At 35.2% G+C, this 16,648-nt stretch overlaps 1 protein-coding gene across 1 annotated transcript; it reads right to left on the reverse strand.

The window, feature by feature from the left end:
- Positions 1 to 490: 490 nt before the first annotated feature.
- On the reverse strand, positions 491 to 10,138 carry LOC121391845 (N(4)-(beta-N-acetylglucosaminyl)-L-asparaginase-like). The gene is made up of 9 exons (XM_041523324.1): positions 10,030 to 10,138; positions 9,868 to 9,973; positions 9,775 to 9,822; positions 9,500 to 9,673; positions 8,805 to 8,857; positions 8,649 to 8,724; positions 8,487 to 8,594; positions 8,307 to 8,440; positions 491 to 648 (listed from the first exon to the last, which is right to left on the reverse strand). Exons 1-9 carry the CDS (start codon positions 10,136 to 10,138, stop codon positions 491 to 493), a joined length of 966 nt encoding a protein of 321 aa, XP_041379258.1.
- Positions 10,139 to 16,648: the final 6,510 nt, after the last annotated feature.

The following is a 16,648-nucleotide window of genomic DNA, read 5'->3' on the forward strand; positions in this document are numbered from 1 at the left end:
TGTTTTGTCTGTTTGTCTGTCTGTCCTCTTTCTTGTCATGTCCTCACTTTATTACTAGCTTCAAGTTGTTGTTGAGTTTGTGATAGTTCATTTTGAACTTTTCTACTATCAGCAGTACTATCAACCTATCCTCATAATACAATGAGTTATAAATACACTATATGTTATAGTAAATGTACTAGCTTAGCTGTAAAATGTCTTTAGCTTAACTAAATCACGATTCTCTCTTTCTATAGTAGCTAAAGATGCTTGTAACTCACACTTCTCTGTTTTCGATAACAACTAGAGAGAGAGAGAGAGAGAGGAGAGAGAATGAGTACAATACAAACACGATGTATTACGTACTAACCTGAACACTTCCATCTAGTTTACTGATTTCTTGTTTACCATTCAAACACATTTGTGTTATTTAATCTCATTTTTCTCAGTCAAATAGTTTCTTAATCTTTTGACAAAAAAAAATACTATAAATTTCATTCAAGGAAATGAATCATTGTAAACTGTTTTTCCAGTTCAGACCCACTTTCCAGTCAAAGGTTCCGATACAGCTCTTCGCTGTGGGTGGAAACACCAGCGCCAGTAGACGCGTGGGTAGAGTAGTTTTAGTACCTTTATGATTACGGTCTTTTAAAACACTATCTTTTTTTCCTGTAAGAATGAAAGAAAATAAACATAGGTTTATGTAATCAACAGCCACAATAATAAATATATAATACACTTATATAATATAGTATATCTGTCTAGATATTGTAGTTCAGTAAAACGATTTCGTTTTGTCAATCTACTGTCCTTAGTATAGTGGTCTCCTCAACTAAGTAGTTGAGTAAAATACAATATTGTTTAACATGAGACAGCACAGGACTTTGATTAATAAAAAAAAACAAATATGATGTCCTTACACATTGCTAATAAACCCAATTTAAATTTTTTATGATAATATTAGGAAAAACTCCCCCCCCCTTCCCACACACACACACACACATTATACATGCCACTAAAGTAATGGACTTACAGAAGTAACCTCTGGGAGTGGACCTGTATAAAACAAAAAATGGTATTAAGATAATTTAAATAAACAATACACAAATAGTTAAGTGTTCAGTATTAAACAATTACCAATATTATATACAAACTAACTTAATAATTTAACATAAATCTAAGAATTTTTCACAATCAACATAATCATATTTTTACATTAAGTTACATTCTAACCACAAAAATAGGTCATATGATGAGCGTCACCCTAATTATATAAAATTGAAGGGACAAGCTTTCATCATACCTGATTGAATGGGCTTGTTTACCCCCCCGCCCCCCCCAAAAACCGTTCAGATTCTCAAATGGAGACACCACCACTCAACTTGCCCTCATTAGGATCATAAGCCTCCCACATGAGAGGAAATCACTTCATCTGTAAATAAAATTGAACATACTAGAGCGTCTTTTAGTGTATGTTAAACGTACTGGGTTCTTTAAATCGCTCTGATTTCGAGACCTTATAGTTACAAAACAAACTTACTATACAGAAACAGGTACTGAATTACTCCACTGATTGTATACTATGGTCGAGTAGATGATTTTAAATCAAGGTGGGTGTGGTCACTATGCCTAATTAATTAAAATTATTATTATGATTGAGCGAGCAACATGGCTGCAGCTCGAGTGAGTCGTCAGTTGTGTAACTGAGTGTGTGTTTGAGAAGACGCTCCACGTCGTTAGTTTGGAGAGCGCCTCTGCCATTATTGGAGAGGACTGACAGACTCAAGCGGAGTGAAATATGACATAAAATTTTTGATAATGTAAGTAATGTGGGTGTGGTCTCTTGATTACTTTATGTTTAGATAGTCAAGGGAAAGAAGTAGTTATGGTTTATGCAAAAAAAAGAAAGGTACTCCATCATCCCAATGGTATGATATTATAAAACTGTACTCCATACCCATATCTCAGACTGATTCCTAAGTTACAATGTAGGAATGAAGTCTATAGACTTCATAGTATTGGAACAGTCTAAAACGTTCCACCTTATATGAACTGAATGACTAAGACATTCAATGGTGAGACACTTCTGCATCTTTAAAAATCCTAGAAAATATAGAGGTATTGTCAATACAGAATACACTAATATATTAGTGTGCTTTAGTAAGTAAGTGTTCTTATAAAATAAATATTATTCACTGTCCGTTATGAAGGCCCTTCATTTTACAGCGTCTTAATTTTGGAAGTGATTATGACAAAAACAAACTCATTTAATACCTAACTGCTATCTCTCTGTGTTATATTAAGTTATAAAACGATCATTATTTACTATAGTGGTGGATTCAGTCGTCTTGTTGTTCAAATATTACATATGCATGGTAAGTCCTGTAGTACTATCATTTCATATTGTATATGTATAGTTAGGACTTGATCAATATGATCATTATGATGTATTGGATAGTATTGGGGGAGTTTAAAGAAGTGTCTTAAAGGAATGGTCGTAAGTTACTACAATACATAACTTAGGATATAGAAGTCTAGACTAACAAACTGCAGTGATCTAGGATAGCTATTATTTGTGTTATCATCTGTTCTAGTCAATGGCCTACATTTCCTCAGTTATATTTAAATGGTGGAATTAGTGGGCGGAGCTGATATAATGTTGCAATTACATCAAAATGGAGAATTAATTGAAGAACTTGAGAAGATAGGGACATGCGCTAGTACTACTGGGACAAAGACAAACACCACAATAATAACTGCATTATATGTTTTTAAATCAATTTTGATTTTCAGTCAAACTACAAAATATATTATTAATTTTTATAATGTGTTAATTATGGATAATAAACACAATATCAAGCATTCATACTGGAGTTTTAAAGCTATTTCAGTCATTTAACAATATATCTTACAGAAGGACCGATCAAAAACTTCCCAGTTAATGGAATGCATTGTTGCTATAGGCAACTCCAGATTAGGCCATATTGTCAGACACAACAAGGATTCTGTTGCTCTATTTTATTGTACGTCATCAAAGGAGCTCCAAAGCTTCTGTCCTGTCTTCAAACTTAGGAAAATTGAGTCCTTTGCAGTAGAAAAACACAATATCCATTAACAGAATCTAAAGACGACAAAGTAGCAACAAAGTGCAAAGGAGTCGTTGGAGATGGCTAAGGAAACAATTCCATGTTGGAGACCATTAATGTTAGGTTCTTCTGAGTCTTCATAACAGAGGTACTGTCATGAAAATTATTATCCTACCTAAATTTTGTCCGACCGGATAAATACTGCAGAATTATTTTATCCTAGGATAAAATATTGCTGCACAATTTTGTCCTACCCGCACAAAATTTATCCTAGGGACAAAAAATTTTGACTTGCGATATTTTATCCTAGGAATAAAAATTGCTTGCAATATTTTATCCTAAGATCTATAAATAATATAACTTGTTATATTTCATTCTATACTAATGAATATAAAAGGTTAATATTAATTTTCGTTTTACTGTAATAAACTTTTGAATTGACTATATACAGCATTATACAGAAATTTTATCCCAGTTGTCGCATAACCAAATGGAAGATCTTTTTTTTAATGACCTCTTCTGAGACTTGCACACAAGCATTATATGGTACCATTCAGAACAAGTGCTGCATTGAATCATCTTTAAATCTTCGATCTCTGGCATCCGACATTTGCAATTATACTGCTACTGTACAATTATTTGTGATTTTTATGGACTTTTTGACAACACGTCTTGTAGAAAACACGCGAAAAAGTTCCTTTATTTTTTAGCAGCTGTGTAAGGGTCTCTCATCTTTCGTTGCTCAAATGTATACTTGCTTGCATGGTCACTTGTCAACAATTTAGGAAGACCCATTCTCATAAAAATCTGTGGCAAATGTGGATATTGTTCTATAATTAATGAAAATGATTCCATTACTAAGATGTTGGAGATATTGAGCTGACAAAGTCATTGCCACATGGTACCATGGAGAATGTACTGGTATTAGGATGAAGCTCATTGTTAGTAACAATTGGATTTTTGTTCATCCTCTGACATTCATCACAGGTAGCAAACCTACATGTGTGATATAAGGCAATACCAAATTTTAAACAAACTTACCACTTCTTTGACATCATTCTATATACCTTTCCACATAAATCGTTCCCTGATTCGTCCTACTGTTTTCTTAAATCCCATATGTCCCGAGTTGGATCAATGTGACATGATTCACAATTGTTAATGCTCACTCGAGGACTGTATGTATTTAACTATCTACAATAGTTCCAACAACCTGAATTGAAACTTATTTACAAACATTTGTCATTTTACTGCTTCTCTCTTCCAGGTTGTGTACAGCTCTCCATCAACTATGACAAATCTTTCTGCTTTTTTTCTAATTATTCTCTCCTAGTAGCACTGGCTCCATCTGGATATTTCTTCTCTGACACATAAAGAAAAGCTTATCAATTAGATCGTCTCCCTCGGCCATACTTCTTTTCCAGCTAAATCTCGACCAGTATGAATATCTAAACATCAAAGTGTGAATCTCTGAACAGTATATCATTGCCAAAAAGACTTTGATCAGTTATTTTGCGCGGCAAGGATTCTTTGTTCAGTTTGGAGAGATAGCGACACATGCGGATACAAAAATGCAGGGTGGGGATAAAAACAACCTAGCAATTTTGGTCCTAGGACCAAAATTGCGTAGGATAATGCGTGACAGTCAAGTTGTGTTTAAGTGGATATACTATAATCTCGTGTTGTTTTGTACTCTGTAGGTCTAGAAGGCGTGGTAGTCGAACATATGATTTGAACGGACATTGAAGAAGCTAAGTGGTTTGAAGAAGAAATTATGAATCCAGTCACTTAGATGCTGGTGTCTTTACATTGGTAATGTCAACATTTGCACAATTTGAGAAAAACTATAAAATCTGTAAGTAACTCAAGTCATATAGTACTAACATGTTCAATACTTTTCTTTTGTAGTCAGACCAGATCCAAATCAAATTAATGGAAGTCATTCATTTATTTACAAAAAATTTGACACTGTTTTTTGTAGATGAGTTTCCCTTTTTTCATAATTCTGCTCATCGTTCTGAAAATGTAAGTCTTAGATTATTATGATTATGATTGCTTTAAATTAAAATGTTTTTGTTCATGGTTCATCAGTTATATCAATGTGGATGAGTTAGATCCTTTCATTGTCAAAATGTATTGATGTTTTGAAACATACCTCCACAAAAAACTGCTAAAACTTTGCTTAATTTTATCAATCAGTAAGAATCTACCATTTAAATAATATTGATTTAATTAAACAATTTAAGTAAATAAATTATTCATTTCCTGTACATTTACAGGAAAGACGTTTGATATTATGTTTGGTTCAGAAGAGGTCAATACAAGTGTGTTCATCTGTTAGCTATTGGCCTTACAAACTTAATGAAAAGTTCCATTAGATGTAATCTCCACAGAACAATCTGACAGTTTTTAGAAATAATTTCATTTATTCTCGGATATTATGGAGTAAGTGCTGTTGTAGTCTCATGATTATTTTATCTCAATTAGTATCAGTACATTTGAAGTGTGTTAGCGAAAAGGATATGGTTACAGGATCCACTGCTGACATTTGGGAACAACATGTATTAGGAGTAAGACCCATGTTAATTTACATCCAATCATTCTTACTTATTAGCATATGGAATTGCAATCAGTAGAGTTGAAAGGAGAAGTTATAAATGATTTTAAACTTGGCTTATCACTGGCTTCTCTCCTTCAATTACCACATAAAGTTCAGTTTACAGCTCATCACATAAACTACTTTTTAGGTCATGAGAAGCTCTTGTAAGGCCACTTACACAAGCAAAGTAAGTTTTCAGTCATCGTGTGTATAGTTTGATCATAATCTCCTCAGGGAATTTATATTAGCACTCGAAAGTATCATTAAAAGTGATTGTTGAACTTTAATGCTTGTATTGGTTCATTTGAGAGCTCTATATCAATCTTTCTTGACCTCATCTGTTCCTAAAAAAAATATGCTCTGCTAGCGAAGAGGGCACTAATAGGAGTCTTAGATGAAGTGAGATTGTAATTGTATTAGTAGATACCATCACGAGTGAACCCCTCTTATATTAGGGTATCTCTTTCATGGATGGAATGACAGAATTATGGCAACATCAAGGTTGGGATAAAGGTGAATATCATTATGAATTTCATAATGAGTATCTTAAATGGTTGCAACTGTTACTAAGTGTAGTCAAAGAGAACGGTCCATTGGATTCAATTTCACTAACGAAAATCTTAAACAAAAGACGTAATAATGTCGTCTCTGATCAAGAGTTTCGTGAAGTTGCTGGTCAAATTTTGGGTGATTCATTATCAACCCTTATCATTCACTATGGATAATTTACAAGAGCTATTGGAAGAGAAACCAAAAATATGTAAAAAGAAGTTCCAATTTGATGAGTGATTTCAATGATGGAAAAGGTCATAGTTAAACAAAGAACAGAACTCTGTGGCACAACGTGAAAATGAATGGCTGACAAGCAGTTTTGAGAAAAATCTCTAGTGGATATAGAGAACTTTGGGAACAAATTGAAGAGAATGCAAAATTATTAGTCAGATAAAGGAGAGACTCACAAATGGCCGAAAATTACAGGAGGAGTGTGATCAACTAAAAGAGACTCATCAAACAAGTTACTAAGTGCTCTCGTCTTCAAGAAAACAAAAAGAGCTTCAAGACAAGATTACACAATGGAAAAACAGTTGGAAAGTAAGTCGTACAGAGGGTCACTCTCACTAAAGATGAGCTAGGAAGAGGTGGTGGGGTGTATATGGATTGGTGTCTTTAGAGAGCAGAGAGTAGCTTGTAAACAGATGTACCAAAATATAAAGAGTAAAGAAAATCTTGAGCTACTACATCGTGAGATCAACTACAATGGCTCAGTTACAGGTCATCCTAATCTCCTCCAGTTTATTGGTGCTATATAGATGATCCATCTGGTAATCCTATAATTATACTGAGATTATGGACACCTCGTTACGTAATGCTTATGAGACCAAACAACTTAACCCTGATCCAACCTTGAACCTGTCATATTGACTATAATGCGTGATGTAGCAGTATAGGTCTAAACTACTTACATTGTCTACCGATCCTATTATACATCGTGATGTGAGTAGCGCTAATGTCCTCCTAGAATCTAAAGGTCCTCAAAAATGGAAGACCAAGATCTCTGACTTGGCTCTGCTATAAAGCTTGTCAAGCAATTACTCGTGGTGCAGGTGCTCCCGTGTATAGTGCTCCTGAGTCATTACCTGCATTGTGGTTCCAGAAAGCTCTGACTACAAAGATGGATGTCTTTTAGCTATGGTGTTCTCCTCTGTGAAGCTATAACTTGTCATTTTCCAGACCCTTCTGTTTTTCGTGAAGAAATGCTTCAACAAATCCGTTCAAGATCTCCACATCTTCATGATCTAACTCTCTCTTGTATTAATGAAGGCCCCAGTAATCGTCCAACAATGAAAGAAGTAATTAAACATCTTGATAATGACATGAAACAGCTTCCACAGTAAGGCAGTTCTATAAGATTATAGATTTTTACTTTTATATTTTATTACTTTATTTTGTATATTATCCTAAATTAGTAATAGTACATTATATGAGGTCACCTCAATATATGTACTTATTTTAAAAGTATTTGAGATATTGAGATTACAACAATAGTATATAGTATGTGTCTATGTTCATTTTGTAGAGGTTGTCCTTCAAAAATAAACATTGTAAAATAGACTTTATTATGGAGACACAAGTAAAGATAGTGACTTTCTTAGGAAAGGCAATACAATTGTCATGTGATTCAATTATAAAATTAGCAAAATCAATGTATTCATTATCAGAGGGGTGTGGTTTATGACCAATGTGTTCAAACTTTGACTATAGTTGATTTTCCAAGATCTGGGGTTATATACAGTATACTCAAAAGAGGAGAACCCGTAATTAGCTCCACCTATAATGAGAGAGGATTAGCCATTAGGTCGTCTGCTTTCTGCTATTGATACATTATATTATATTCCATCCTATTATTGTACCTCTAGACCTAAGTCCATTAATCATTGTACTATTATCACTATTATTTCACCATTGTACCATTAGTCCATTATACCATTAGTCATTATACTATTATCATCCATTGTCATTACAATTAGCTCATTATACCATTAGTTATTAAACATTAGCCCTTATACAATTAGCCATTATACCATTAGTCCATTATACCATTAGTTCATTCAACTACTAGTATACTGCCATTAACCACTTACCGTATGACCCATTAACATGTACTGCAATTAAAGCACCACTATATTGAGGATAATAGGAAGAAATTTGACTGAGAGCCTCCTTTGCAGCATCTTCTGGTGACATACCAGCTCTCATACTTTGAACTACACGATATCTAAACCCGCAAGACATAACAATCACTCATAACAAACTTGTCTTACGCTGGTAAGAAACGCATCATAATATCGCCATCTCCAGTAGCTGCAGCCCCACCCACTCCTTTTTCAACATAGCAACCAGCACCTGCAATGGGAGAATCCCCAACACGTCTGATAAGGTAAGGAAAGACATGTGTTGGCATGGCAACATAATGCCATTATTACCCTGGTATCTTGTGGTTCATACCATTGGTAGTCGTACCACAAGCTATCTTACCAGCACCATCTATTACAACCATACCTAGTCAAGGGTAGAACAGATCTGTATCTTGTTTCTTTGACTATCTATCCATTTATTCATTCATCAATCTATCCACATACCTATAGTATCATGATTCTCTCTATTGACATGTGACTTCAGGACACTTCTATCACTGTTAATAGAGATGCTTATGTGATACCAGGACATATGAGATTAACATATATCATGTGATACCAGGACATATGAGAGTACATATATCATGTGATACCAGTATATATGAGAGTACATATATCATGTGATACCAGTATATATCATGCGATACCAGTATATATATCATGTGATACCAGTACATATATCATGTGATACCAGTATATATACATGTGATACCAGTACATATATCATGTGATACCAGTATATATACGAGGTACCTTTTATGTTTGGTAGTAGGCATTTTATGATAAGGTCCACAACTTGTTGTAGGATCAGGTACAACTGTCTAATGCAATGGACAGATGGATGGGTGAATAGACAGATAAGTGGACAAATGAATGGATGGATAGATTCACAAATAGTAAAAACACTAATGGGTAGACTTACAGACTATTTACTTATTGACATATGACATTAATCACATCATATGTACATGTACATGATATATACATGTACATGTACATGTATATACCTTTGGTATCCAATAGTTAGGTTGACAATGTCCATTCATCCAATTCATCCAGTCAGTCCTAATATAAATATATCCCATCAATACAGTCTGAAACCTATGCTATACACTAGACTCAAACCAGACTCGACCCACTTGGATTTATTAGTCTGTAAATTTTCCACTGTAAATCCCATATTCATGGCAAACTTAGTCGCTAATTCTCCAACCAGTAGTGTGTGTGTGGTGTGTTCCATAACACTCCTAGCAACAGAGATAGCTGATTTTACACGTCTAAGACACCCTACTGATCCCACATCGTGTGTCTCACTAAGGAAGGAGATGAGAGAGAGAGAAACAGACAGAAACAAAAAAATGAGAGAAATAGAAAGATATAAAGTAGAACAGGGAGACATACCACATCTACTAACCCATCCATTATCATGGCATCCAGTGTAGTTTCTCCATTCTCATCAGGACTACAAGTAAACAAAATAAACACACATGAATGTCAACTTTTTTACCTTCCTCCATATCCCACACTTCCATCACATTGCTCAACTTCACAGATGGTACATCCTTTCTCAACAGCATCCAGAGCTGAACCACCTTCAGTCAGGACAACAGCCGCTAAATATGTCAGCCAACTGGTAAAGAGAGAACAAAAAAAATATAAGAAAACTAACCTTCTTTATTTGCATCTACAAATGGCCACGTGTTTACAACTAATGGTAGCTTTGTTGCATGTGAGTAGTATGCTATGACCGCCAATATTTGTAGGAAAAGGACAGCCATTAGCTGATCCAAATTTTAACCCCTTTTTTAAAGTTTTTTTTATTGCATTCTTTCACGTGAGCAGAAGTTGCATATTGTGTCTAAAGGTACTGTTATAAAGTTCGATGGAAGGAATAAATAATACTGAAGAAGAGTGTTTAGATAAGATTTTATTTGTTGTAACATAAAAAGAGACAATAATATTTTACATTGGTAATATGAATTTACACAATAAAACAAATACTTTGATACAAGTAGACAATTATACTATTTAGTGTCATGCTCAGTATTAATACAGAATTGTCAAATATAGTTATCAAGTATTGCATTTAGTTTTTGGAATAGTACATTCAAAGTAGATCCATAATAGACAGGAATCATACTGTATCAACTCAAAAGTTTCAGAAATAATTATCATTATCATCTTTAAAAAACAGTCTCTCCACAAACTTTTATATTATTTTTGCAAGTGTTTTCTTAGCTATATTGATTTGCAATTGAATTGGTTTTGATGTAGTTGCTGTGGTTGTTGTTGTTTTCTTAGTTGAAAATTTTTGTTGGTCTCAAAATTTTCATTTGATGACACTTTACTATTTTAACTGTTAAAGGATTTTTAGATAAATATTGTGTGATAGCTTTTATGACTGTGGTTGCTGCTAATTGTATACAATTTATCAAATCAAATTATGGACCAGGAGTTCTACTGTTATTTCTTCCCAGTAGTTTAAAATTGGTTATGAAAATAATTAAAAAAAAACTTGCAAGAATGAGCAATAGATTTCTATCAATTCTACTTCCCAGTAGTATAAAAATAGATTTAAGATTTATAAAAAAAAAACCCTTGTGTGTTGCCCAAACGATTCCTACTCGCTCACCCACTCAGGCTTCCACTTAGGCTCCAGGATTCCCTGCTATTGCTAGCTGGGACCGCCACCTGGCTTGGTAACCCTCGTCTTCGCGAGGTAATCCTGGCTGGAGCTTAACTAAAATCGCCCTAACTTAAAACCAGCCGTACTTTAACCACAAAACACACCTTTCTTTTATTAAATGATAACAGCCTTTATTCCAGCTCTTAGGGAATGTCGCATTCTGGTTTTAATCTGCAGAACCGGAACCACAAAGTAACTTATATAGTAAATTTGTTCCTCATCTCTGGCGTTGGAGAGCTATGAAATCTCTTAACAATTAACTGACTACATTAAAGGGAGACTACCAGAACCCTATCCTAGTCAAGGCAACTTCGGATACTCCGAAGAGTATAACTACTGGTAACCATCTCAGAGGTCTGATGCATTGCAGAACGCTGGCCCACAACACACTGGCACTCATGAGATTGTTGATTCAAGTTTCCTTTTATAGCAATTGTACGTCAGATTTTTCCTTCATGCTCTTGTTGGGCGAGCTTGTGGAGCTGCTATGAATCTCATTAACGATAACTGACTATGATTACTATCAACGGTGAACTAATTATTAATATTAATTACTAGAGTTAACAGTACACAGCTCCTCTCACAAAGCCAATTGTTCCATAATGATAAGAACCTGGGTTTTCTTCACTGCTGGTGGACTTTTTACTGCTGTTTATAGTAATGCAGTTAGAAGATATAATCTTCTTAGAAGTGAGCTTCTCTCAAACCCAATATTACAGCTGCTGTACTGCATTAATAAACACGTATTGTTCTTTCTCTCTCTCTGTTAGAGCCCCAACTTCACTTAGCTTGTACAGCTTTAGGATTTTATGTCGGCTACTTAGCTCATCGATATGAAGAGAATTCAGAGGAGAGAGTTAGGCAGCTGTTAGAAAAACATCGTAATGCTCCAGTCCAATGGACTACACTTGCTAGCAGAAGTAATAATGAATGGTAAGTATATTTTAACATGTCCAACTTATCTTGTATTATTATGTCGCCATATTATATTTGAATCTTTCTTGTTTTTTGTAGATGAATAACACACCCATCAATAATAACTGTTATATAACACAAAGACCTTGTTATGTAATATTACATAATATATCATCATATAATGAGAAATTAATGTGTAGAAAATGTTCATGAATTTCATGATCATATGATTTGCGAAAGTAAATTAGAGATAGGATGCTATGAAATATTATTATTGAGAGAAATTTGTTTAAGAAATACAAATTTTACTCAAAAATTTCCCAATATATGGCAAAATAAACAGTTAATTCTTGTCTACCTCAACAACCCATAAACCAAGGACACGCCCACATGTACATGTACTTTATACATGTAACATGACCATGTTTCCATAAAATGATCATGTTGTTAAAGGTGGTCATTATTATTATAATAATGATAAAGTTATTAATAATAAAGGTACAAGATATTACATGTGTGTGGGCATTAGAACTATCACCATAAGAGAGAGTGAACGAATGAAAAATATTTAAATAAAGATAAATCATTACACAGAAAAGAAAGTTATTAGAGAAAACGATTTACGAAGGACTTCGAGGAGATCTTGACGATCTCTTTTTATGACTACGATGAGTAGATCCTCCCTCATCTGGTGACGTACTACGATGCCGACGACTCTTTTCATGTCTCCGTTCCTCACGTCTCCTCTGTAACAAAAAATAACCCAATCAATATAGTTTAGAGAAGAGGTCCAGTTAGTTATTTGACAGGTGTAAGACTGTGCTCAATTATGAAGCCAAAGACAGCTAACCATTCCATAGTCCCACACAACACTCAGTCTCCCATCATATAAATGTTCCTACAATGTTGCTTAACTTTAATGACATATCAACTAAGACCACTTGACTACTCCTTTAGTTTCCATGACAACACATACTATATTTACTTACATGTTCTCTTTTTTCTCTTTCATGACGCTCATTCTCCCTCTCTCTCTTTCCCTATCTCTTTCTCTATCACGATAATCCCGGTGTCTGTGTCTGTCACGAGAACGTGAACGAGACCTGGGATGATGACGATGGTCTCGCGAGCGTTCCTTTGGTCGCTCTCGTCTGGGGTGTCTGGAAATACAAAGTAGTAATATTAATTCAATTTAATTAATATTATAATTAAAAGGATGACCACTTTTAAAGGTACGTGACATTATTGTCTACTGGTACATGTAGACACACCTCTTATTAGTTTCCTCAGGCTCACTGCTATGTCCGCTGGTACTACTACTTCTTGGAGAACGACTACCTCCTCTGTGATATCCTTCTAACATTTCAGGAGGGGGAGCTCCCATTGAGGGATCCCATGGGAAACTAGGTGGGAAACCCATGACTTCTGGAGGCAAGAGTTGTCCTCTTTCATCCATGGGAGGAGGTCCACGAGGATGGTCTCCAGGGAAACCAAAGGGTGGAGGCATACCTAGATCAAATAAATATCTGTCTATTCATCTGACCATCTGTCCATTACCTGGCATAGGAGGAGGAAAAGGGGGGACAGTACAGGAAGTGGTGGCGGGAAACCTGGAGGGAATTCGTGTCTGATTGGTGGGGGTGGAAACATGGCTGCAGCCATTGCAGCTGCCATATCTTGAGATGAGGGAGGAAGCATGGGTAAATGAGGGGGAGGCATCCCAGGAGCTAGAGAGAAGACAAATTGATCAAACATCATGTCTGAAAATGCATTTGTCATGTAAATGCATGTATTGTAAAGAGTTAGAGGTCAAAGGTCATCAGACACTGAGGTATTCACAAAGCGGAAAGTTGCTAGTATTAATATGGGTCATTTACAATCACATATATAATTGAATTGTTACAAGACTTACGAGGGAGAATTGGGGGTTTTGTAGGCATTATGGGCGGGACAGGAGGTGGGACATGTTGACTACATTGAGGAAGGATGGAGGGTCAAATGTAACAATTATAAATCTAATTGGATAATTTACTCTGGAGGAGGTGTGGACTCTGTGCCTTCTGTCTTTATGTCAGCATTGAGATTCTCCTCTGTTCAATGATAATGAAGCATATTGTCGCTATGGTAACAAAAAATAACCTTTATCCTCTGCGACTGAATGGTTCCAAGAAGTGGAGCACTCTGAGCAGACAGAACTTGGACTATAATCTACGACAAAATCTTGACATGAAATTTTACCTATCTATTGGATAATTATAAATCCAAAATATACATATTATAAAATACATGTACATATACTATACATGTACATGTGACTACATCGTCCCTTCATGTACATATAATACAGTAGGTAAGAAAATGGCTTCTTTCGAAATCTCTAAAATATCTTGAGCTCGATCTGACCATATACTTTCAGCTGTCATCTGTCTACATTGTGACCTTTAACAATAACATGAAATGGACGATGGAGGTCACATGACATATAACCATGGCAACTAAAGATTTCAGTAGAATTATTCTCCAAGTCTACCTGTTGGCATTGGTTGCTGTAAAACCATGGGACATCTCTAAACTGGGTGTGGTCACGGGCAAGGTAGGACCAGACATGGAGTTGACCTGGGAATAAAGAAGGGGTGTGGCTTTGGGGTGTGGTCTTCCCTGAAAACAAACTCTACAAGCATTAGTATTATATATTATCGTCACGTTACATTTAGTTAAAAAAAGGTCTAGTTATTAAATATTATAATAACTAGAGTCACTTAAATAAAACATTTGTAATGTACATGTGTTTGTAACTGATTTTTGAGCAAGAAAATATGACAATATTGCATGTATACCAGAATATACCAGAATATACTAGAATATACTAGAATATACAAAGTATTTATACGACAAACAATAGAGTCGTGTTTAATATATAACATTCCCTAGTTATTAAAATTATAAATACTTCAGTACTAGCAATGTAGTGTTTGAGACGACTAACGCTTACAACAAATTTGCTAAGTTGAGTTGATTCATAACGCATTTTTCTCTGCTTGTCACAATAAAGTTTCCATGTTTCTTCTGTGAAACCATAATTGAAATAATCTGTGATATCAGCACCTGAGAGAGAGAGAGATGAGAGAGAGAGAAGAGAGAGAGAGAGACAGAGAGAGAGAGAGAGAGAGAGAGGGAGAGACAGAGAGAGAAGAGAGACAGAGAGAGAGAGAGGACGAGACTATGAGAACAGAGAGACACAGATGTAGAGAGGAGTTGGGAAGACAAAAAATGAAGATATTATGGAACAGTTACACATATATACTGGTTTCTGCCAAGTTTGTCAATACTTTCTAGATCAAGATCGGGTAAAGGTACTCCATTTATTAGAGGGACTGAATCAAGATCAACTTTCTTAGCAGGGACTAACCCTTCAGCTAAATAAATTATTACAGTATAACTCAGTAAAAACACAGTATACTACTCAGTAAATTGACATACCTGTTGCCCCTGGCAATGAAGGTAGTCTACCATATCCAGTACGTCCATAACCAGTTGATGACGTGTTCATGATCTCTCCAATTGTAATCTTAACATCATCATCATCATCACTATCACTTCCCTCATCTCCCTCCTCCTCTTCCTGGGATTGTTTTGTCTCCTCGCTAACTGGACCCACTTGAGTCTCGCTCTCGTCTTGACCTACCTCTTCATCCTTAGGAAATAAAAACAATGGATTGTTATATAAAATTTTGACAATCTTTACTTGACTCTGTTCTTCAGTAGACTCTGTAGTATTGGACATCATATTTATTAATACAGCAGGTTCTGAGGAAACTCTAGAGAAATTATTCCAAAAAAGTAACTAATTTTGTAACACAATAAATTTTAAATAATAATGGTTCTAATTATGTCCCATACTCAGTCAGAGGTTAATAATACACCCTACAACTGACACCATTAACAGTGACATACAAGGTATTAAACTATACCCTCCCTTAGCCCCTAATATAAATATACTGATCAGTTTAATTAGATTGTCTATTATAGATCATCTAATAGTAATCATGAGTGTGGTCTATGACATCATATGACATCACAATACAGATCACATGACACATGTCTACAATTCGGCCTATTGGTCTTTTCGATCATCCCTTCAAGTAATTTTGGACCATTCAAAGAAATGGGCAATAATTAGAGAAGGTCAGTACCGCTAGCTCTTATGTTCTCATTGACATAGATGTCATATGTGAACTGGTTGTGACACACCTCCTAATTAATTGATCATCATCTCAGTATATCATATAATAGTATGTATTATAGTATAGTAGTTAATTAAGGGACATACCCTAATCCACTTGCAGCTTCAATTTCATCTAGGTCAGGAGTTTTTAACTCTATGGTGATAAACATGCTTTAATAGTGGCTATATTTGGCCACACCCACCTTCCATTTTCTAAGTTTGAAAGCAATTCCTTACTAAGAGGGGGATCTTCATCAACTGATACAAGAGATAAAATTAATACTTCAGTCCTTAACTGCTACAGAACTTACCACCATCTCCATACAACCACTGGTCATCATCAATAGCTTCCATTTCACTGGACATGGTGTCAGACTATTCTATTAAGTGCCCATCACCACGTGGAATAAGGGGTCTTGGTGTGTATTAATATTCAACTTTTCGAGACCCTTCAAACCAAAC

Source organism: Gigantopelta aegis, unplaced genomic scaffold, assembly GCF_016097555.1.
Source record: "Gigantopelta aegis isolate Gae_Host unplaced genomic scaffold, Gae_host_genome ctg3011_pilon_pilon, whole genome shotgun sequence".
Lineage (NCBI taxonomy): Eukaryota > Metazoa > Mollusca > Gastropoda > Neomphalida > Peltospiridae > Gigantopelta > Gigantopelta aegis.